Source organism: Eleutherodactylus coqui, chromosome 1 (genome assembly GCF_035609145.1).
Source record: "Eleutherodactylus coqui strain aEleCoq1 chromosome 1, aEleCoq1.hap1, whole genome shotgun sequence".
In the NCBI taxonomy this organism is placed as follows: Eukaryota; Metazoa; Chordata; class Amphibia; order Anura; family Eleutherodactylidae; genus Eleutherodactylus; species Eleutherodactylus coqui.
In genome coordinates this window covers 467,583,279-467,608,461 of record NC_089837.1, presented here as the reverse complement: position 1 = coordinate 467,608,461, position 25,183 = coordinate 467,583,279, and the positions used below count along the sequence as shown (strand labels likewise).

At 41.6% G+C, this 25,183-nt stretch overlaps 1 protein-coding gene across 5 annotated transcripts in view; it reads right to left on the bottom strand.

Moving 5' to 3' along the window:
• Positions 1 to 21,240: 21,240 nt before the first annotated feature.
• SCN8A (sodium voltage-gated channel alpha subunit 8) overlaps positions 21,241 to 25,183 on the bottom strand; it is a 122,567-nt gene continuing 118,624 nt past the window's right edge. For all 5 annotated transcript variants that reach the window (XM_066584357.1, XM_066584355.1, XM_066584354.1 and 2 more), the window contains one exon: positions 21,241 to 23,844. In XM_066584357.1, coding sequence (XP_066440454.1) covers positions 22,697 to 23,844 — 1,148 coding nt within the window. In that variant the 3' untranslated portion in view covers positions 21,241 to 22,696. The remainder of the gene's footprint in view (positions 23,845 to 25,183) is intronic.

Below are 25,183 nucleotides of genomic sequence, written 5' to 3'. Positions count from 1 at the left end.
CCACCATGCTGGCTCCTTCTCCTCCGCTCAGTGGCTAGCACTAGAGTCTTAGGTTCAAATCTGATCAAAGACAACATCTGCATGTTTTGTATGTTCTATTTGTGGTTCTTCTCCTTTTCCTCCTCCAGAGAAGGAAGACCAAGCTGTTGCTAGAACTGTTGCCTTATAGCACTGGGGTTCTAGGTTCAAATTTGATCAGGGACAACATCTGCATGGAGTTTGTTTGTTGTCTTTGTGTTTCTCTTGCTCCTCTTGCAGAGAAGGAAGATGGAAGAACAAGCTTGGTGGCTCAGTCACTAGCCCTGTTGCCTTGCAGTGATGGTGTCCGAGGTTCAAATCTGACCAAAGACCACATTCAAATGTGGTCTTTGGTCAGATCTGAATTTATGTCCCCAACACTGCAAGGCAACAGTGCTAACTATTGAGCAGCATTCATTGAAGAGGAACCACCGGGACATCATGCAGGTGTCCTAAGGGAATACGAAAAGCCAAGGGCACGCTCATCTCTACCAGACTGCACAAGTAACCTGTCACTCATCCACCAAAAATAGGAAGGAATACTTTCCGGTTCACTTTGCTGATTTCTGTTTTTAGTAAAACTGGATCAGTTGAAAAATGCAAGTGTGACCTGTTAGTAAAACAATGTCCTCTCATTTTAGTCATTAGTATTTGCTCTGAAACCCTGAATGCTCATAGCATGAAAAGACTTTTGATTGCCAGAGTGATTAGTGCTAAATAAGGTTGTCTTCTCCTGGAACCTTGGAGCCCATTACTGTGAGAGTGCTAAAGCCCATCATGGGAATCCCCCGGTAGTCTGTTGGGCCAGCTCAACCTTGCATAGGATGATTTTCTGGCAGTGTTATATTTACTAGCAATGTCCCTCCTGTCTGTTCAGGCTATGATACAGAGAGTATAATAGGAAAATGGATGCAAATCGATTTCCGTACTGCACCTCTATGTAGTACTATAAATTGTGTGACCTGAAGTAAAGTTGGTCATACATGGATCAATTTTCCACAACCACACCAGAAGTACAAAAGTTTTTATTAGTGCAGCAGTTGTTAGACGGCCATATAAATGTGTATGGCTGCACATGCAATGTCTACAATAAGTAGCTTATTATCGGGCACATACCAAATGTTCACTTGTTCCTCTTAGAAGCCACCAAATCCATCCAAAAATTCCATCAAAAAGTATCAATTGGTTGCTTTTTTTTACGTAAGAACATAATAAATATATGAGTATATACAGTATTAGCTGTAGGGGACAAACAGGCTGTGAACAGCATTACCCTCACAAATACCAAGCAGCTACATGATGTGGTGTACAGAAGATGGACAAGTAGTTTTACTGCCACCACTGGGACAAACCCAAAACTCCTATTTGTCAAACTTGGACAATTGGTCCGAGAGAAAGATTGCCCATGTGAACGAACCCATTGAAATGCGTTCTTTTCCTGTGCAAATTCTGTCCATCTTGGAATCAGATAGAACCTGCACAGGAAGATCGCTCCTGTGAATAGACCCTAAGGGCGGCTCCAGACGAGCGTATTCCAAAATACGGTCACACTTGCAAAACGTTTATGCACAGAGAACGGGTGTATTTTGCGTGTGGGCTTGCACAAATACTATGTGTATTTGCGCACTTCCCACTAGATCACATGAGCGGGGAAATCACCCTGCCCTGATTTAAATGGATATTAAGCCAAACAAAGTACAGCGTTTTACGCATATCCACAAGCACATACACTACCGTTCAAAAGTTTGGGGTCACCCAAACAATTTTGTGTTTTCCATGAAAAGTCACACTTATTCACCACCATGCGTTGTGAAATGAATAGAAAATAGAGTCAAGACATTGACAAGGTTAGAAATAATGATTTGTATTTGAAATAACATTGTTTTTACATCAAACTTTGCTTTCGTCAAAGAATCCTCCTTTTGCAGCAATTACAGCATTGCACACCTTTGACATTCTAGCTGTTAATTTGTTGAGGTAAGCTTGTGAAATTGCACCCCACGCTTCTAGAAGCATCTCCCACAAGTTGGGTTGGTTGGATGGGCACTTCTGGCGTACCATACGGTCAAGCTGCTCCCACAACAGCTCAATGGGGTTCAGATCTGGTGACTGCGCTGGCCACTCCATTACCGATAGAATACCAGCTGCCTGCTTCTGCTGTAAATAGTTCTTGCACAATTTGGAGGTGTGTTTAGGGTCATTGTCCTGTTGTAGGATGAAATTGGTTCCAATCAAGCGCTGTCCACTGGGTATGGCATGGCGTTGCAAAATGGAGTGATAGCCTTCCTTATTCAGAATCCCTTTTACCCTGTACAAATCTCCCACCTTACCAGCACCAAAGCAACCCCAGACCATCACATTACCTCCACCATGCTTAACAGATGGCGTCAGGCATTCTTCCAGCATCTTTTCAGTTGTTCTGCGTCTCACAAACGTTCTTCTTTGTGATCCAAACACCTCAAACTTGGATTCATCCGTCCACAACACTTTTTTCCAGTCTTCCTCTGTCCAATGTCTGTGTTCTTTTGCCCATCTTAATCTTTTTCTTTTATTGGCCAGTCTCAGATATGGCTTTTTCTTTGCCACTCTGCCCTGAAGCCCAAAATCCCGCAGCCGCCTCTTCACTGTAGATGTTGACACTGGTGTTTTGCGGGTACTATTTAATGAAGATGCCAGTTGGGTACCTGTGAGGCGTCTGTTTCTCAAACTAGAGACTCTAATGTGCTTATATTCTTGCTTAGTTGTGCAACGCGGCCTCCCACTTCTTTTTCTACTCTGGTTAGAGCCTGTTTGTGCTGTCCTCTGAAGGGAGTAGTACACACCGTTGTAGGAAATCTTCAATTTCTTAGCAATTTCTCGCATGGAATAGCCTTCATTTCTAAGAACAAGAATAGACTGTCGAGTTTCAGATGAAAGTTCTCTTTTTCTGGCCATTTTGAGCGTTTAATTGACCCCACAAATGTGATGCTCCAGAAACTCAATCTGCTCACAGGAAGGTCAGTTTTGTAGCTTCTGTAACGAGCTAGACTATTTTCAGATGTGTGAACATGATTGCACAAGGGTTTTCTAATCATCAATTAGCCTTCTGAGCCAATGAGCAAACACATTGTACCATTAGAACACTGGAGTGATAGTTGCTGGAAATGGGCCTCTATTCACCTTTGTAGATATTGCACAAAAAACCAGACATTTGCAGCTAGAATAGTCATTTACCACATTAGCAATGTATAGAGTGCATTTGTTTAAAGTTAGGACTAGTTTAAAGTTATCTTCATTGAAAAGTACAGTGCTTTTCCTTCAAAAATAAGGACATTTCAATGTGACCCCAAACTTTTGAACGGTAGTGTATGTGCGCATTTGTGCAACTCCCATAGACCTCTATGGTCTATGGGGCTCTTTGGTGCGTAAATTCACACAAAATATAGCAGGTCCTATTTTGAAATCAGTGGGTTCTATTCTTTGCATTATAACACGGTCATCTGAAGGAGCCCTAAGGCCGCTCTCACACAGCCCGCTTTTTACCGCGATTATCACTAATCGTGGTACAATGCTCTCATTGATTTCAATGGGGTCTCGCAGACTAGCGCTTGAATGCGGCATTTTAACAATATGATTTTCAAGCGCTGTTTGCTCTATTTTCATGCATTTTAGCGCTTGTTAACGCACCTCCTCATCCATCACAATGCGCGGTCAAACGCTGCAGCATGCGTTCAAAAACACTGCATGAAATTGCAGTAAAATGCACACAGCATTTTGTGAATGCATGTGTGAGAGTGGCCTTAGGCTGGGTTCACACAAACCAGAATCTCGGCGGAAATGTCGCGGTTTGGCCGCAGCGAAAAACCGTGAGATTTCTGCCAGGAGAAGCGCTGCTTCAAAACCCGCAGCATGAACATGCTGTGGCCGGGGAATCCGTGCCGCAGCGCCAACTTCTGCTGGCTTTGCCGCGGCGGATTCACCGTCCTGTGTGGACGAGATTTCTGAGAAATCTCGTCAACATGGCTGGCTAATGCCGGGATTAGCGTCCACAGGAGGCTTTGCCGCGGAGAAATTCCGGATGGAATTTCTGCGGCAAATCCGCCCCATGTGAACCCAGCCTAAGGGCGCCCACCCACTGGCGTTTGCGATTTTCGTGCGTGAAAAACGCAGCGTTTTCGGCGCGTTTTCCGCGGCGTTTTTTGCGGCGTTTTCGCGGCTTTTTCGCGCCTTTTCCATTAATTTCCATTGACATTCATGGGTGCATTAGGAGAAAAATAAGGACACATATGCAACTGACAGTTCCTATGTTAAAAATCGCAACGCACCGCAAAAAAAAACGCCAGTGGACAGGAGTACATTCAATTCTAATTGCTCTTGAGAAAAAACGCAAAACGCAAAGAAAAAAAAATCGCCAGTGGGTGGGCGCCCTTAGGGTGCGTTCATAGGTCACTGATTTGCTGCAGATTTCCGCAATGTGTTATTTAACACATTAAAGTATCTGCAGTGAAACAATCACTTGCATCACATTGTAGGAAAGAATATTTAGTTATGTTGGTAATGTGTCTTTCCCAAGTGGTTATTACAATCCTTTAGACAACTAACTATTATTTGACCACTGATTGTAGGCTACTGCCAAGTAGATGATTTATTTCACCATTTAGTTTAATGCATGTTATATGAAAGCTTCCTGGTGAACAATAACATCCTGTATAGGTAGAAATAGCAGACACTGTGCTACAGTGCCACCTGCAGTATAGTAGAGGGATTGCTATAATGTATGATGAAATTAACAAGATGTTCCTTTTTACATTTTTATGTAAGAAAATAATATACTATTACCTTGAAAAAAAATCACGTTATGCAATATATATCTGTAGCATTCATGTCTCTTCAAATGTAGCATACCATTGCTTATAACTTTATGTACCAAGCAACATTTCAAGCAAAAATGTGCAGCCTACACTACTAGTTAACGCCGCCTGGCTCCCCCCACTTCCTATCCTGTGAAATCCCAACCCTCATCCTTGGCGATTTCAATATCCCTACTAACGACCCCAGCTCCTCACCTGTCTCCCGGCTTTTAACGCTTATCTCCTCCCTCAACCTATCCCTAATCTCTGACTCCCCCACTCACAGAGATGGCAACACTCTAGATTTAATCATTCTCTGTCTCTGCTCTGCCTCACACTTTACTAACTTCTACTCTCAGATCACAACCTCCTCTCTTTCTCCATCAGGCACCCTAGCATCTCCCCAGACCCTCCCACCTATCGCACCTTTAGGAACCTCCAGACCGTCCACACCCATCATTTCGCTGAGACCATCCAGTCCTCCCTGTCTCCTATCTCTCTCCTCTCCTGCCGTAATCTGGCAGATGAGCACTACCACACCACCCTCAGACATGCCCTGGATGAAGTGGCACCACCCGTGACTCGATCCGTCAACCGCAGACCACGGCAACCTTGGCTCATGTCCAAACGCACTTCATCTGGCAGTGCTCTAGGTGCACCAAGCAGTTGTGGATAATGTCAAAGATGCCTGCAGACTTTCTCCACTTCATATTCATGCTTAAAACTTATAACCTAGCCCTTCACCTCGCCAAAAAGGTTTCATTCAGCTCCCTTGTCTCCTCACTATCTTACAACCCCAAACGACTCTTCCACACCTTCCACTCCCTCCTCAGCCCCAAAGAACAGACCCCTGTGACAGACTGAGTGCTGCAGAACTAGCCGCCTATGTTAAAGAAAAAATTGACACCATCCGAAAAGAAATGTCCAAAAACTGCACGGCTAGCCCCGATCCCAGTCTCCTCAGCACTGCATCCATCAGCCAATCACTTTCAATGTTAGAACCAATGACAGAGGAGGAGGTCTCTAGGATGCTTTCCACTGCTCGCCATACCACCTGCAATAGCGACCCTCTCCCCTCTCACCTCATCCGGTCCCTCTCCCCGGCTGTCATTACCCACTACACCACCATCTGCAACCTCTCCCTAACCTCTGGCACCTTCCCCTCCTCATTTAAACATGCCATTATATCCCCGCTGCTAAAAAAAACAACCCTGGACCCGAATGACGCTTGCAACTTTTGACCCGTCTCAAACATCCCCTTCATCTCCAAAATACTAGAACACCTGGTCTACTCCCACCTCACACACTTTTTTCTAAGACAACTCTCTCCTCGACCCCCTACAGTCTGGTTTCCACCCTCTACACTCGACTGTAACCACCCTCACAAAAGTATCAAATGACCTGATGGCGGCAAAGTCTAGAGGCGACTACTCCCTACTAATCCTCCTTGACCTTTCCACTGCATTTGACACTGTTGACCATGACTTCCTTCTCACTAGGCTCTGTTCTATTGGCTTAAAGGACACTGGTCTCTCCTGGTTTTCCTCCTACCTCTCTGACTGCTCTTCCAGCGTCTCCTTTGTTGGCTCTATCTCCTCTCCACTTCCTCTCACAGTTGGGGTCCCCCAAGGCTTGGTCATTGGTCCCCTTCTCTTCTCTATCTTTACTGCCCCAATTGGGCAAACCATCCACAAATTTGGCCTCCAATACCATCTCTACGCTGACACCTAACTATACACCTCCTCCCGTAACATCTCTGAATCATTCCTCCAAAATATCACCAACTGTCTGTCCAATGTCTCTAATACTGTGTCCTCCCTTTTTCTCAAACTTAACCTCTCTAAAACTGACCTTCTCATCTTTCCATCTTCCAACCAACCTCCCCTCAATATCTCCATTCCAGTGTCTGGCACTACCATAACCAGCAGATAGCACACCCGCTGCCTTGGGGTCACACTGGACTCTGGACTTCTCCTTTACCCGACTCATCCAATATCTGGCCCGAACATACCACCTGCATCTCAGAAACATTGCTAAAATCCATCCGTTCCTAACCACAGACATGCTATAGACACTCGTTGTTGCCTTCATCCAGTCCCGTCTCGACTACTGCAACTCTCCACTCATTGGCCTTCCCTCACCAGACTCTCCCCTCTCCAATACATACTAAAAGCAGCAGGTAGGTTCATTTTTCTATCCAGCCGTTTCTCAGACGTCTCTGCACTATCCCAGTCGCTGCACTGACTGCCCATCCACTGAAGAACTAAATTTAAACTCATCACACTCACCCACACTTCCCTCCTGTCTGTACATCACCCAGCTCGCACACTCCGATCCACTGCCACACTCAAACTAAACACCCCTCTAATACGAACCTCACATGCTCGCCTAAAAGACTTCACCAGGGCAGCACCCATCCTCTGGAATGCTCTACCCCAAGGCATCCGGACAATCACCGACACACAGGACTTCAGACGCACCTTAAAAACGCACCTCTTCAGGGAGGCATACCAAATCTCCTAACCTAGTCCCCCGCCCCTCCCTATGGCTCCCCAGACCTTCCACCTTGCTTACCTTTGATTTCCAAATGTAATTCCCATACTGCCTGTGTTCCCCCAACGTCTTATCTCTCTCCTGTATCACCCCAACTCCGTTTGTTTCAAACTGATTGTATATCACATGTAATTGCTGTATTGGCTGTGTTCTCCCATGCTTGAAAGCGCTGCGGAATAAGTTGGCACTATACAAATAAAGATTATTATTACATTATTATAATTACACATTTTTGTAAAAATGTAAACCAGATTCTCATATCTGTGGAGGTTTTTTGTAAATTACACTGGTCAACATTGAAATTGTTACTGACTTAGGCCTCCTGCCCACGGGCGATATGTCACTGCGTTGTCCGCAGCGATAATCCAGCCGTGGGTAACACAATGAACGCTTTCCATAGACTTAACTATGGAAAGCGCAGCCCGACGTCCACGAGTAGAGAATCATAGTGATTCCCTGCTCATGGGATTCAAATCGCGGCATGCTATTAGATAGGCTCAGCACGGAGACCAGTCAATTCCCCCCCCGCTCCCCCGCGGCGGAATATCGGAGATTACTAGGTGCTATCTACTAATATCTGTAGTATTTTGGTGTGCTGAACACGAATATGACCATTAAAAGTTTTTATTGGCTCTTGTTTTGAAGATATTAACCATAGGCCTATTACTACCGTGTTTCCCTCAAAATAAGACACTGTCATATAAATTTTTGCCCCAAAAGAGGCACAGTGTCTTATTTTTGGTGGGTGTCTTAGACTTACCTAGCCAACGGCGTCCCGGTGCCTCGCGCTGGTCCCCGGCGCTGCTGCAGGCTGCCGTGTCCTCCAGGCACAACATTGTCCTTCTGTTAACTAACGGGGGTTTGAATACCCCGCCTCCAGCAAGCGAGTGCTGTAATTGGATCACGAGCGCCGCTGGCTCAGCCAATCAAAGCCGGCACTCGATGATCCAATCATAGCCATTCAGTGATGTCATTCACTAAATGGCTGTGAATGATCGAGCGCATTTTGTGTTGTAAACATTTATTGCAGATTACAAAAAAATAAAGCCAATTCTGCATTTTGCCTGTCATATTTGTGTTGAGCACATAAAAATTGATAAGAAAAGAATAATTTTATTTCAGTAACATGACTTTTGTGAAAATTTGTTGACCAGCGATACCATATACGTTTGTTATACGCATTTTGTACAATTTTGACAAGTTATGGAGCGCACAGACAAACACACACACAAGAAAAAAATTAATATTAACCCTGTAAAAATATGTACAAATAGTGAAAAGTGCATGGAAATTCATAACATATATATTTCTTCCACTCCCACGCATTATGTTTGATAACTTTGTTGTATTTCTAATTTATGTACGTCGGAGCGCACGCTTTGGCATTGCGTTCCATTGTAAGAGGGTACACTTTTGCGAGCGTTCTGGCATGGTGGTCCACCCTGTGACATACGTCTATCTAATCAGCTCATATAGCATTCATACTATGTTCATGCTGACAGGATGATTAGGGAGGTCTGACTATCTTGAGATAGTAGCTCTTTTATGAAGTTTTTCCATCTTATTTTGGTCACCTGTAGTGGAAGAGTGTATGGAGAAATCAAATGGTTGGGGAAGCTTGAAAGTGCCAGGAATTATGATTGCCAGTCTAAGATTTGCGAGAAGTGAGATTCTAGTGATAGCCACATTTTGTCGAGATGGATAGCGCATAGATGTTGGATTTGATATATCAAAAATGAATTGTGGTCATGCAACGTGCGACAAGCGGGAAGAGGCCTGCACTCTCTGAGCGGTTTCTAAGAGGTGGATGAGGAGCCGTGCCACGGTGGCGATGAGTGTAGCGCGCTCTATGTAATCTTGCGCACAGAGGAAGGTAAACAACAGTTAGGTAAGCTTACACTACTGTGTTTTTTATTTTTGGTCATAATAGAGAAGGCTACTCTAATATTTGTGGAGAGAAGTGAAGGTTGTAGTCAGGATCGGAATAGGTAGAGTCCGTAGATCGTAGAGGATCTTAGGCATCTTATATAGAATAATCCTGCCCATCCATTCTAATTCCGAGAAAGCTAGCTTGTCTACTTCTTTTTGAATTGAACTTAATAGGTGGGGAAATTTGGTTTTAACCAGATTGAAGTTGTCAGGGGTTGATAAAATGCCAGGAGATGGAGAGAGGAGGTCATCCCTTTGTGTGCGACTTGCATGGTCTCTACTCTGAGAGCATCCTATGTCTCCATTGAGGGGAGCAGTAGCACCAGCAAGAGGTGGTAAGAGAGGAGGGAGGCCACTGCTAGGTGCATGGCTCGCATGGTTCCTACTCAGCTCACTGGTGGGACCCTTCCTGCACCAGGTCATGTTCAGGTGGTGTATTCCGCTGGCTGCAGAGGCTGGGGAGGATGAGGGTGATGCTTAGAAGTAGCTTTTTTTAGAAGCCTGGAAGGAGCGGGTTTAGTGCGTGATCATACCGCTACAAGCCCAGGACACTCCACACACATGTGTAACATAAAGTAACAGTATGTAAGGACGAAAAAAGACAAATGTCCATCCAGTTCAGCCCATTATTGAATTCAATGAATGGCTGAGCGCTGCCTCTTATTGGCTGAGCGCTGTGACCAATCACAGTCAGTGCTCAGCTGTCATTCAATGTGCTTTAGATGAGTGCCGGCAAGCAAGAGAGAAGACGTGCCGGAGCCCGCACTGCGCTGTTAGGCGAGTCATGTTTTTTTTTTCTACACCTATGGACGATTTTCAGAGAAGGTCTTATGTTTCAAGCCCATCCCTGAAAATCACTGCAGGGGTTGACTGCATCCCATTGCTTCCAATGGGGTGGCTGCAACACCGGCCCCATTGAAAGCAATTGGAGAATATCATGATCCTCTGCCACAGCTGTGACAGGGAATTCTTTCGTCCCCGTGGGGAGTCCCATCATAACTGAACACTTTGACAGTGCTGTTACAGTGTTCAGTGATGAGGGGACTCCCCACGGGGATTCAATACGCACAGCAAGGACCTTGCCAGAGCACACATGTCATATCTTTTGCAGGAATAGGGCCTCAAACTGACCCCTGAGCTAGTTGCTTACCCACTTACATTTGCGCCCAGACCAAGCATTCTCATTTTATATACCAACCTTTTAATGCGGCACAGTATCAAACGCTTTGGAAACGTCAGATACACAATATCCAGTGACTCTCCCTGATCCAGTCTAGGACTTACCTCCTCATAGAAGCGAAATTTAGGTTGGTTTAACAGGAGCAATCTCTCACAAACGCATGCTGATATAGAGATAAAACAGCTTTTTTCCTTGAGGTCCTCCAGGATAGCATCTGTTAGAAACCCTTAAAACATTTTACCCACAATAGAAGTAAGACTGACTGGCCTGTAATTTCCAGTTTCACTTTCTGACCCCTTTTCGAATATTGGCACCACATTGGCTATGCGCCAATCCAATAGAACAGATGCCGTCCGTGTAGAGTCCTTAAATATAAGAAACAAGGGTCCTTGTATCATATTAATTAATTGTATGCCATCGGGACCTGGTGATTTGTCTATTCTAATCTTTTTAAGATAGTTCTGCACTCCTTGAGTTAGACTAGTGACGTTTAGTGGAGAGTTTACATTATCACTCTGTATTTCATCTGACATTGCATTTTCCTCTGTGAATACACTGCAGAAAAAACTATTTAATAGAATTGCTTTCTCCTCATCACCCTCTACAATTTTTCCTACATTATTTATTAAATGGCCAACACTTTCAGTATTAATCTTTTTACTATTTATTTAGTTGAAGAACAGTTTAGGGTTAGTTTTACTCTCTATTGAAATTAGTCTCTCTGCCTCCATCTTTGCTGCTTTTATCTCATTTTTACATAATTCATTTTATTCTTAGAGGTTTTTAGTGCTTCTTTGCTGCCTCCTTGTTTTACTAGCTTAGGCCTCGGTCACACGGGTGTTTTTCCTGCAATTTGTGGATCGCATGACAGATGCGCATCCGGAAATCGTGTGACCGGGGCCGAAAAATCGCCCGAAAAATCTGCTCCTAGCCACGTTTCATTAGAAACGGGCCGGAGCAGTGCAACGCTGTCCAGCGCATTGAATTCAATGGAGCCGGCAATACAGCCAGCTCCATTGAAAGCAATGGGCTGCGGGCGACCTCACGATGAATTTTCGGGAAGGGCTTAGAAATATAAGCCCTTCCCTGAAATTCATCCAGAAATGTGTAAAAAGTAAAAAAAAAAATAAAAATACTTACCTTGTGCGATCTGCGATTTCTGTTCTATAATTTATCGGACGAGCGCATAAAAAGCGCTCATGTGTCCGATACCATTGCAAAGCAATGGTTTTATAAAATCGCACATCGCATGCGCAGATCGCACGGACAATCGCCCGTGTGACCGAGGCCTTAAACGCTTTCTTTTTGCTGTTTATTGCCCCCTTTACATCGTTATTGAGCCACATTGTATTTTTTTCTAATACTGTCTTTTATTTCTGTAAGGTATGAACTTCTCAGAGTAAGTAATTAGGATGTTTTTAAACATTTTCCATTTATCGTTTGTACTTTGCTTTTGAGGACATTATCCCAGTCAATAAGGTTAAGGGCATCACCAAACTGTTTGAACTTGGCCTTCCTAAAGTTTGAACCCAGGGAACAAGATCGGGAAGGAGATGTGGTAACAAGACTGCCTGGGGAGGAATAGGTAAGTATTGATTTTTTTTTCTAATGACAGAACCTCTTTAAATGTTGTTCACTAGGAGTGACCTTCTAAATGACTGTTCACTGTCTGTTGTCACATGAAATCCATCTATATAGCAGCTGAGCCCACAATACAGTTAGTGGAGTGGATCTTTTCTTATTGCTTTATCATGCTTCATAGACGTCTATGGAGAAAGAAGGGGAGGACGAGTTGCTGAAGGGAGACAGAGGAAAGAGGCACAGAGAGTCATACTGTTATGTGGCTCAGTGTGTATCTCACCCCAGTGCTGAGTTCACATCTATACTGCTCAGTATTATTGTATAGGGTCTTCTATGCAGCTGCTGCTTCTCTATATGAAGTAATAGTGATAAGAGAGAAAGATCACCTCCTCATTTCTGTATGTGTACAGTGTATAGGAGAACTCAAAGAAGCAAGTCTCCACTCACCAGCTCAAGGAAAACTCAGAATTAGAGATAAGCATGCAGGAGGGAAACTGGCAAAAAATGCCATATATATGTCAAATAATGGTCAGAAATAGTGTTATTCTACAGATATACACATAACAGCTTATTCTGAAAAGTTACTTAAAAAGTTAGGTATACTTTAAGACCGGTCTCACACAGGCAGAATGTCATTGATCGTTGCCCACACAATATTCCTGAATGCAACATGCAATGCCAATAGCCCATTGATTGTTATTGGGCCATTCATACCTTAGTTTTTTTACGTGTGCTTTTACTTGTGCAAAACAATCATGGCATGCACTATCTTTGCATGGATACATGCCAAAATAGTGTATCGGGATTGCTGGAACGCAGTAAGTACGCCTGCTATTGGATACTTGCTGCATGCTCACACGTGGCATGCCGGCACACACATTTGTGTGAGCCCGGCCTAAAGCAGAGACAAAGCACATAGCATACACTCAAGACTGTACAAACATGTGACTCATTCTCTGTGACATCACATGTAATAAGAAGACTTCTGGTCTCCATTGCTTACATCGGTGGAAGGGATTCTTGATACACAGAACTGGCAGCTGCTAGAAACTAAACATCATTAAAGGGGTTGTCCCGCGGCGAAACGTTTTTTTTTTTTTTTTCAACCCCCCCCCCCCCCGTTCGGCGCGAGACAACCCCGATGCAGGGACTGAAAAAAAGAACAGCACAGCGCTTACCTGAATCCCCGCGCTCCGGTGACTTCTATACTTACCGGTGAAGATGGCCGCCGGGATCCTCTACCTCCGTGGACCGCAGCTCTTCTGTGCGGTCCATTGCCGATTCCAGCCTCCTGATTGGCTGGAATCGGCACGTGACGGGGCGGAGCTACACGGAGCTACACGGAGCCCCATAGAGAACAGGAGAAGACCTGGACTGCGCAAGCGCGTCTAATTTGGCCATTAGGCCATTTTAGACGGCGAAAATTAGACGGCAACCATGGAGACGAGGACGCCAGCAGCGGAGCAGGTAAGTGAAAAACTTTTTATAACTTCTGTATGGCTCATAATTAATGCACAATGTACATTACAAAGTGCATTATTATGGCCATACAAAAGTGTATAGACCCACTTGCTGCTGCGGGACAACCCCTTTAATACAAAGTATCTGTCTATTTCCTGCTCTTTTACCTCTTGTCACTATTAAGTGATCAATCACTTAGGGCGCCTGCAGACAAGCGGGTCGGATCCGGCAGCGAGGATTCTCGCCGCGGGACCCGACCCGAGCGCGTACTCACCCACGCCCGGCGGCCCCGGCTCTTTCATGTGCCCTGCACAGAAATAGAGCATGCCGCGGTTTGTTTGCCGCGCGAGATTTCTTGCGGCCAAACTGCGGCCGTCTGCATAGGATTGCGTTTGTTAACGCAATCCTATGCAGGCTTTGAGCGGCGGAAATCCCGCGGGAAATCCCGTGTGCAGGCGGCCTTAGGATAGAATCTCTTAGAAACCCTTCAAACATTTTACCCACAATAGAAGTTGGACTTACCGGTCCACAGTTTCCATGTCAGCTTTTTGAATATCGGCACCGCATTTGCTATGTGCCAATCTGGTGGAACAGACCCCATCAGTATACAGTCCTTAAATATAAGAAATAACGGTCTATCATATTACTTATTTGCCTTAGAGCCTAGGCATGTATACCATTGCCACCGGGACCTACAAATTTGTCTATTGTAAATTTTTAAAGCAGCTCTGCTCTTCTTCCTGAGTTAGACTGGTGTGTTTTAATTGAGAGTTTGCTTTATCACTCTGCATTTCACCCGACATTTCATTTTCGTGGGCAAATAAAGAAAATATTTAATAGATTTGCTTTCTTATCACCCTCTACAATTCTTCTATTATTTTTTAAAAGGCCAACACCTTCCATTTTAATATTCTTCCTATTTATATAGTTGAAGAACTGTTTAAGGTTAGTTTTACTCTCTTTGGAAAGGAGTCTCTCGGTCTCCACCTTTGCTGCTTTTTACATAATTTATTTTTTTCCTTATAGCTTTTTAGTGCTTCTTCACTGCCTTCTTATTTCAGTAGTTTAAATTTCTTTTCGTTGCTTATTGCCCCATTTCCTTGTTTATTGAGCCACATTGGTTCTCTCCTATTGCTAATCTAATTATTCCTGTAAGGTATTTTAGATGCTTTTAAACATTTTCCATTGATTGTCTGTACTCTCAGTTTGGGGGACATTGTCCAAGTCAATAAGGTTAAGGACATCTCTGAGCTAAGCGCTGCGGAATAAGTTGGCGCTATACAAATAATGATTATTATTCTTATTATGATCATACTTTGCCTTTCTCAAGTTTAATAATTTTGAAAGACGTGAAAATTTATTATATTATAGTCACCAATTCCCAGGTGCCCCCTGACCTGCATCCCTGTTATTCTGTCAGGTCTACTGGTAAATATTAAGTTCAAACTGGCCATCCTTCTAGTTGGGTCCTGTACAAGTTGGGAAAGATAATTATCTTTAGTTGCTGACAGAAACTTGTTTACTTTATGAGATCCGCAGGTTTCAGTTTCCCAGTTTATATTCGGATAGTTATAAAAAGTCCCCCATAATAATTACCTTCATCTATTTGCCTCAGCAATAGGTTTTCATAGAATTTTGTTATATAAGTTTTCTATATCCACAAAAATTCAGAACAGGGGGCCAGGTATAAAATTCTCAAGCTCCAGAATAGGGATTACCTTACTTATAAAAAGAAGCTAATGTATAGTATAAATATATGTTGGAGTCTAGGGCATAATGTTCAGGATAGGCCATCAACATCTTATCTGTGGGCGTCTGCTACATGGGACCCCTGCTGATCAACTTATTAAAGGGACTGACTGGCGTGTCAAGATAACTTGTTCCTTACTGTTCACGCATGTTTCTAAATATTTACACTAAACATTATATTGTATACCCCTGTTCCGAGAAGTCAATTATATGTGATTCCATTGCACCTGCGAGAAGTTTGCTTGGAATTTTAGGTGTAAAATTTTTTATCTTGCATATTTATATTTGTGTTTTAGTTTTACGAACCAACGGTAATAAATGAATTATAATAAATTTGAATTATTGTATTTGACGCATGTGCCTCTATAAAAACTGCTGCCTGTCAATTAAAGATGGATAACTTTTGATCAAAGCCAGTTGTGTGTGTATCTTAATTCTGCAAGTTATTTCCGAGCTCGGCTATATACAAACAACCTCATTTGAAACCCAAAGACATACTTTGGAAAGCAATCTTTAAGCTTTCACTAACAGTGGGAACGCTCTCCCTCTATTTATCCACTTTGATGTCCCAGTCAATAGTGACTGTAACATCTGAGGGGTATGCGCACCATCTGCTAGAAGTACATTTATAGCACTTTGCATCAAGTATATAAATGCTTTACTTCTACGCATTTACTTTATATTCATTCTAATATACAGTATTCTATGGGTTTTTCTCCAGCATGACTTGCCATATTAAGGGCGGTTATAAAAATTAAGTGCAAAATCACTGATTATACGCTCTTTGGCAAAAAAAATAATGCACCAAGAAGTTGTTGGAATTGAATAGAAGTTTATATGTGTGAACGTAATGATGATATATGCAAGGATGCTTTTCACATCTGCTTTGGGGATTCGCTTTCCTGCTCCGTTTGGGAAGCAGGAAAGGGGAATCCCCACGGTGGAACAGTTCCATCCCTGAATGGAAGCGATCAGCGTTTATGAATGGGGTTTGCCAACTTTCCGCCCAGCTGGCCATTTTTTTGACCGAAGAAAATGAGCTGCATGCAGCTTTTTCTTCCAGTATTTTCAGCCGAATCTATGATAGAACTGCCAGTCGGAGGTTCCGATGCAGATGTGAAACCACCCTAAGTGATATTATTATATAATATTAGTGCAAAAGGATATGTTTATTAGGTAAAACTATACAATTTAATACCTTGTTGGGCCACATCTAGCCTGAATACATGATGAGATATGGAGGCATACAGTCTCTGTACATTATCCTGGAGTACATTTGCCCGCAGATGTTGCAACTGGGCCTCTAGATCCTGCATGCTTGTAGGCTGCTAAAGTTGGCATTCCAGTGTGTCCCATAAATGTTCGATCCACCAACTGGGCAGGCCAAGTAAGTATGGCAACCTGAGAGAGACATTCCTGAGAAACCCTTGCATTATTTTTCTGAAAAATGACTGTTGAGAGCCTTGCCATGAGAGGCAACACATGTGGCTTTTATATTCAAACATGACCGTTGTGGGCTCCCAAACAGAACCTGGATACGATACAGTTCAAGTCTATAGCAGTACAGTTTTCTCATTCACGATACGACTGCCAACAAAGGCAATGGTGTTGGTGAGTTAATGGCAGAAATTTCCTTCTGCTAAGCATCTGGAAATGGTCCAGGAAGAGATGGGGTTCTGTTATGAAGGTGTCACCTGTGTCTAGATTGTAGACAACATTACTGTTGAATCTGCTTGTGAGCAGATCAAACGTTAGTTTCTACTGGTGGTCTGTCTGGGTAATTCGGAGCCTGTTTGCCATGAGTACATGCCCTCACATAACCACTGCTCCTAACAGCGTACTCAGAATGGCCTAGATGGTGGGCAGTTTGTGGAAAAGACCATCCAGCTTCTCTCATTACATTTATGTGCTCTCTTAAAGTCTGTTAACTAGGCAAAATGTCTTCAAGTGCGTCGTAGAGGCATGTCTAGCAATCTCTCAGCAAGATGTACACAACACAAAAGTAGCCTCTGAGAACCTTTTGATTGGGCAACAGGGTAAGTACTTAAAGTCTCTGGTGGCAAAACCCAGTGTCTAAGCAGACCACAACTGTAATCATTTACATATCTGCCTAAGACATAACTGAACGCTGAGTTTTGTAGTAATCTGGCATTTCTTTATGGGTATTGGGGGTTTTTTTGCCAAGGAGAGTAGTATAACAATGTGAAAATATAATAGTGGAGGTTGTTAGCCCCTTCTGGAAATTTTGACTAGTTCCCCATTATAAACTACAAAAATATCAGTAAATTACATATTTGAGACAGAGCTAATGTACTACTTTTCCTGATTTATAGAATATATTGATAATGGCCACAGACGTTATTGATCAAGACAAGACATTATACCCACTTTGTGTGTCTTTTGAACGGCTATTAGAAACCTTATCTACAGAGAAAACAAGTATTCTATACAATGTCTTCATATTGTAATTCATTGAGCTTGTAGATTTCTACTTGAAAAAAATAACTAAATTTAGAAAAACTTATAGTTTTAAGAGAGTAAAGAGACTTTGCAAAGCATGAAAAGGCACACAACAGACACCCTTTTCCTATACAGTAGAAAGACATTTATTTCATCTTCCTTTTGACTTGTAGTAGTAATTATTGTTTTTGTAAATCACGTCTGGGTAAGATGAGCATTAGTCACCATGCATTTTGCTAACACAACCTTAGCGTAGAGTAGCCCTAGATTCGCTAGTGTTCTTGTACATCGATAAACCCCTTGCCTCAACAAAATTAGAGAAAGAAAAAAAAAAAAAAGATAAAAGAAGAGGAAAAAATTAGTTTCCAGGGTCTGATCAAGCTATGTTTATATATAAATAATGTATACAAAGTGAACAGAGATAGTCATATAATGGTTAGGATTACTTTGTGAAATGCTCTAGATTAGTGACACAATAGTATATAGTTTTAGTTTCCTCCAGGCATTTTAAGATACACACCTTAGAAGAGTTGCCTGAGATTAGATAAAACATGGCTGCTTTCTTGAAAAAAACAAACAAACAGTACTGCACCTGTCCATGGGTGCTTCAATGGCGCCAAATTGCAATACCAAACACAACCTATAGACAAGTGTGGTCTTGTATTTGGAAGAAAACGGCTATGTTTTACCAATCCTGCTCAATTAGAAGGGCGAGATAGGGCAACACCAGTATATGGCAGATGATAACATAATGCTGATAATATGTAATTGTTGTAACAGGTATACAAAGCAACAAGACTTTGCATAAACCAGGTCATGGCCAAACAGCTACAAAGGATATTTAAATGGTTGTGAGAGATTAAAAGTGAAAAATATGGCTGCGGTATTGACCGTAGCTTGTATGTAGAATTGCAGCTTAAAGGGGTTGTCCTGCGGCAGCAAGTGGGTCTATACACTTCTGTATGGCCATATTAATGCACTTTGTAATGTACATTGTGCATTAATTATGAGCCATACAGAAGTTATCAGAAGTTATTCACTTACCTGCTCCGTTGCTGGCGTCCTCGTCTCCATGGTTGCCGTCTAATTTTCGCCGTCTAATGGCCAAATTAGACGTGCTTGCGCAGTCCGGGTCTTCTGCTTTTCTGAATGGGGCTCCATGTAGCTCCGCCCCGTCACGTGCCGATTCCAGCCAATCAGGAGGCTGGAATCAGCAATGGACCGCACAGAAGCCCTGCGGTCCACCGAGGGAGAAGATGCCGGCGGCCATCTTCACCGGGTAAGTAAGAAGTCACCGGAGCGCGGGGATTAAGGTAAGCGCTGTCCGGTGTTCTTTTTTAACCCCTGCATCGGGGTTGTCTCGCGCCGAACGGGGGGGGGGGGGGGGGTTGAAAAAAAAAAACCCGTTTCGGCGCGGGACAACCCCTTTAAGCCAATTGACTTGAATGTCGCCAAGTGGCAATTCTAGAAGAGTGCGTGTTTTTCAATTTTAGTACAACCTCACTAATGTGTACAAACAAGCATGGGTAATACTACTGTACCTCTAATGATAGCATCAAAATACATCATTTGGAAAATTCCCATATCGGCCAGGCAAACACCTACATATGTAAATACAATCCCTAGAGATGCAGTCATTCTTAACTTAAACTAGAGTGTTCCTGCTAGGACAGACATAGGTTGAAGGAGGCATTATTAGCCATTGTTGCCCTCCTGCCTCTTTTGACAGCTCTCTACCTTCTAGCAGTTTACTTCTATCATTGCTTTTAATAAATGGCAACCTCCAATATTGTAAATTATATCAATCTCCGGCATTTTGCAATTTCTCACAAACACAAGCATATTTCCTTGCTCTTCGTCTTTGAGTTTCAGAGAAACACTGCATCACAGACTACACAGTACGTTGGTACTTGTTTTTTTTTTATTTAGTGAAGCTTCATTTTTCATCACCCTTTCCCTTGCCCAAATTAAAGACATACAAAATGTAAGACATCAAATTTATCAGTGCCTCTTTACTGCCACATTTCTGCTGGTGATGGAGTCACTCTGCTACCCTCTACCTCAAATGAAGAAAACTATAATTCGGCATTTGCTTTGGTGATGTTCTCCTAAAATGAAGAAAGGAATTGTGGGTTTGCTGACTAACTCTAGCATTAATTGCTCGATATACTGTATGTGTAGCTAATGATAGAAAGTAACCATTTGCAAAAAAAAAAAAAAAAAGTAGCATTTTGATATCACCAGCCTCAGAAATTTGTTGCAAGTGGCTATATCTATATATATATGTATATAAATATAAAACGTCTTGGCTTCTCGCGGCATAAATATATTTATATGAACGTTAGCCAAATGTTGCATAGAAGTGGTCAGAATTTATTGCACACCGGAATGAGAAAAGACGACTCGTTCGTGTTGTAACTTTCAGGGATATACATTTCAAAGCTGAAGCATCTGGCATAGTACAAAAGAAATATAAAATAAAACATAAAGATGACAATGGCATACGCCAGAAGCCATTCTATTTAATTTGTCATTTTTGTTTGTATTTACAAAAAAAAACATGTCAATAAAATAATGATATTTTACAGCATTTATAGTATCCTCTTAAAAAGTTGAACCACACTTTTCAGCTTCTTGTGCTGTTTACAACATAGCCTGTACATATGTATGGCATTGGTTTATTATAATACATCCTATTGTAGCTGTAAATGGAAAAAAAATGCTATATCAAGTTAGAAATTGTTCCTTTTTGTCTAGATTCCCTTTTTTTTTTCCATGCTAACCAGCTTCACTTAGGCCACTGCTTTGGAAATTGAGTTCCACTTGGCACAGAGGTAATGATTTTTTTTTCAGTGAAATACAATACAATGGAGAACTTAGTTATGGTCTGATACCAAATGGTCAATGGACGACATGACATCACATGCATTCTGCGAGTCGGTTAAATATCAGGCATTATTTTGGTCCACGCCAAGAATGTCTTTCTTCATATCCTACGTTTATGCCCAAAACTCCTTAGCAGCATCAGCTAGTAAACAGAATACAGCATGCTTTTTTTTTCTTTTTTTTTTTTTTGCATAATGTTACTGCAGCACCAGCGAGGTGTTCTCTCCAAAAAACATTAAAACCAACAATAAAAGTTAATGAAATTATTCTTCCTGGAAATGTTTTAAAAAGACATAATTTTTGAAGGCTGAAAGGACAAAAGTTCGTTAAAAAAAAAAAAAAAATTTATGAACTTTATCAGTCTCAAACATTCCTAAGTCAACGTACATACAGTTCATTTCAAATCAGGTGACGATACAAACAACGGGTGAGAAAGGTTTACATGATTGGCGGCAAAAGTGTCTCAGTGCAATACCAGTGGTAAGGGGGGGGGGGGGCGGGGGTGCATTGTTTTAACGCACGGTGAGACTTTACTAAGTAAAAGCCATCGTAATTTGCATTCACACTAAAATTCAATGGGCGTTGTTGCCATGGTGACGATGGTACCAGATCATTATTTATTTCGAAAGTAAAGAAATGTTATGACAAAAAACAGTGATCGAACATGCCATATAAAGTGCTAAGCCGTGAAATGTCCCAAGGGAAACAAAATGACCTTCTTCGCAAAACCCTACCCAGATCATGTAAAGCCACCTGCACCGATAACTACCTAATGCAAACTGACTTAATTCTGCCACTTAAAGGCTTCTCTAAATATTGCAGCTTTGCTTCTGCTAAATATATGCCCTTTGTAGAATGGAGACTAAAAACATTGCAAAATACAAAAGCAGAATTTCATAAGCCCTAGATTTTGGTTTACAGTGACATAGTATTAGAAGCTATATTCTTGTCTTTTTTTTTTTTTTTCGTTTTGACTATTTATATTACCCCAGGAAAGGAAACCTCAAGCAGCAACTAGTAAGTTCTCATTTGTATGTAATATGTGCAAAAGTGACAATTTTTTTTTTAAAGAATTTTAATAAACATACACAAATCGTTCTGTCTTGCTTTTAATCCCTAGCCATGAAGTGTAAAAGTTTGAAAGATTTTGGTAAATATTGGTGAAGGGTATATATATACTAGGTTGCCTCCAGATACAGTGTTCAGTATTCAGTGGTGTGCCTCAAACTTATGGCTTAGCCACTGCAGTGGACAGAGTACTGATGTTTTGTGTTTTATGAGTCTTCATGCATGATTCCTGATCACAGCATGCCATCATGCAAGTCATTTCTATGCATTGAACGAGCACAATTTATTTAATTTTTTTTTTTTTTTGGAATCGGCCTGAGCAAATGCCCCTCAGTCCGAAGAATAACCTGATTTTCCCATCTCCCGAATCACATGAAGCCCATGTAGAAAAATGATGCAGATATATGAAAAAAACGGTGACAATTATGCAGCATGGGCATAATGTTTAGGTTTTTTTTGTGATTTTTAAACTTTTTTTTTTTTCATCATTTTTTTTTTAAGCCAGATATTTTTGTCTTTTTTTTAAATTTTGTCTTGTTTTGCTGCTTGACTAATGTAACGATGCAAATATAGTTTTGCATGAATAATCAAACCCCTAAGTGGTGCTTTTTTGTTGTTGTTGTTGTTGTTGTTGTTGTTTGTTTCATAATAATAATAAGAATAAGAATATGAGAAAATAAACTCCATTTGGCTGATTTGGAATTGGACTATTCCTTACAGCTCTGGTGGTTTCTCCTAAGTTGCATTGATTGATGGGAGACATGCAGTATCCACCTGCCCAACAATGTAACATCCTTGTAATAGTCCTTTAACCAGGTGGTGCGTCACTGCCATACAGTAAAATGCAACAATGTCACAAGAAGCAGATTGTTTGGTATTGATCTTTAGGTAAGTGTCTCCATAGCTGATCTGCATTGATAGATTTATTAAATTTGTAAACAATCTTTGCTTGCAAATTTGAAATGTTAACATTTTTTTTTTTTCAACACTTGGATTCCCTGACATATTTTTGTTTTTTCGCTCTTTCTCTAATTGCTTCTTGCATTCTTTCTTGTTTTTCCTTTTCAGGTTTAGTTACACTGTCATATGATGGCAGCGATGCCGTAGAAGGGGTGCCTTCTTTCCTGTCCATATTTGTTCCTCCGTTCTCCATTTTGGTAGAAGAAGGCTTTCTACAAACAAATCCTCTTTTTGCTAAATGGCGCCTGAACGCCTGCTGAATAACAACAGCTGATACATCCTCTTGTTTGCGCCTGAGCGTAGTAGTGATAGGCTCATAAGACACTTTTGAAGGGTTGGAAGCTACAAAGCGCTCTTCCATCTGCTGCCGCAATATATCAAGCTCGCCGCTCTCTCCAAGTACACGTTTGGTGAAGGCAAAGAGGATGTCCAGACAATGAATTCTGTCCCCACTCACCATAGGCAAATCCATGGCAATTAGTTCTATAGTGTTTGGCTTGGGGACTCTCAGCGGATGCTCCAAAGCATCTGCAAAATCTGGGAGTTTGACGAACTGGATGAACTGAGTTGCATCGGGGTCAAATTTCTCCCAAATTTCGTAAAAAGTTTCAAAATCATCCTCACTCAAAGGATCTGCGCTTTCTTCTGTAGCCACGCTAAAATTTTCTAGGATGATAGCAATGTACATGTTCACCACAATGAGAAAGGATATGATTATATAACTGACAAAGAAAAATATCCCTACGGAGGGGTTTCCACAATCGCCTTGCATTGGACTTCCAGGGTTCTCTTTTTTAGGATCGCAATCTGGGGGACGATTTAAGAGGGGTAACAACAAGCCGTCCCAGCCTGCAGAGGTAGTAATCATAAATAAGCAGATCATGCTATTGCCAAAGGTCTCAAAGTTGAACATGTCATCTATTCCTGCTTCTTTCTTTACATAGGCAAAGTTAGACATTCCAAAAATGGAAAAAATGAACATAACAAGAAACAAAAGCAGCCCAATATTAAATAAGGCCGGCAATGACATCATTAAGGCAAAAAGCAGGGTTCGTATTCCTTTGGCTGACTTGATTAAGCGAAGTATACGGCCAATACGAGCCAAGCGGATGACTCTGAAGAGTGTTGGGGAGACAAAGTATTTTTCGATCAAATCGGCCAGGAACATACCTGCGGGGGAGAAAAATCATGTTTTTTAAACTGTATTTTTTATTAAAACTTTTCCAATAAAGGAACAAATTTCAAACAAAACAATGTTCAGAGAGAAGAACAGCCCCATTCAGGGTGACAAAGACCATGTGCCACAACATACAGAAGACTAGTTTCATCTACCTACTAAACATCATTTGATAGACATTACAAACTCAGAAGAAAAGGCAAAAGGGTAGCAGGGAAGGAAAAGCGGGGAAAACTAGGCATTTGCAACACAGATGTCATGGATTCTGCAAGGATCAGGCATAATCACATTCAACCTAAAGGGAGTTAATTATATACATCAGTAGTCCCAGGGATCCCAGATTGCTTCAAAAGGAGTCCAAATTATTATTCAAGAACACTGTAAGATACTCCAGAGAGCGACTTCCTTAAGCCTAGTACATAAGTAGTCGAGAGCAAGGGGCAGTCTGTTTCCAGGATCACGCAATCAGATAAAATCATTATTACCACATAATACAGATATAACAAGAAAAAAGTACAAAAAAAAGTGTATGAATTCCATGCCAAAAACAGAATAAATATGATCTAAATGTTAATAGCTACATTGTACTGCATTAACCCCTTAAGGACCAGGCACTGTGTATACGTCCGGGGCTTTAATCCCAGCCGATAGCATAAATACGGTGCAGCATTAAAGCCTCTGTTCCTGCAATCAAGTAGGAGCAGGTCAGGGTCTCAGCTGTCAGACGCAGCTGAAAACCCAGAAGAGAAGGGAAAAGCGGTTTTTAACGCTGATCAGCTCTGCCAGTGACTATTGTCCCTACAGGGGATGTTTTCCCTGTAACTGGGGCTCCTATGGATGCTCCAGCTACAGAGGAAAAAGTATGTAATAAAAAATAAAAAAAAACCACAATGTGAATGGCCCCCAGGAGGTCTTATATCACGTCATGGGAGTCATAGGTGATAAAAAAAATTGCTACAAAAATAAGTTTAAAAAAATTACAGAATAAAATTAAAATATATACATAAAAAAATGACCCAAAACCAATGCTGTTTGCATCTTGTAATTTGAAACCATACATATTATATATCACATACTTTATTTTAGTGTAAGTATACTACTTAAAAAAAAAACTATGAATGTTAAAACTTCTTTAAGCTTTTTACCCCCAATAAAATCAAAAAACAGAAAAAGGTCACTTTAAAAAGATAGTCTTAAATGTCATGGAATAAAAAAACAGCAAAGATAATTTTGGTAGCTAAAAGAAAAAAAATACGTCACATGGGTAAAGTCTGGTCCTTTAGATACAAAACAGCCTGGTCCTTAAGGGGTTAAAGGAAGTCTGTCACTAAA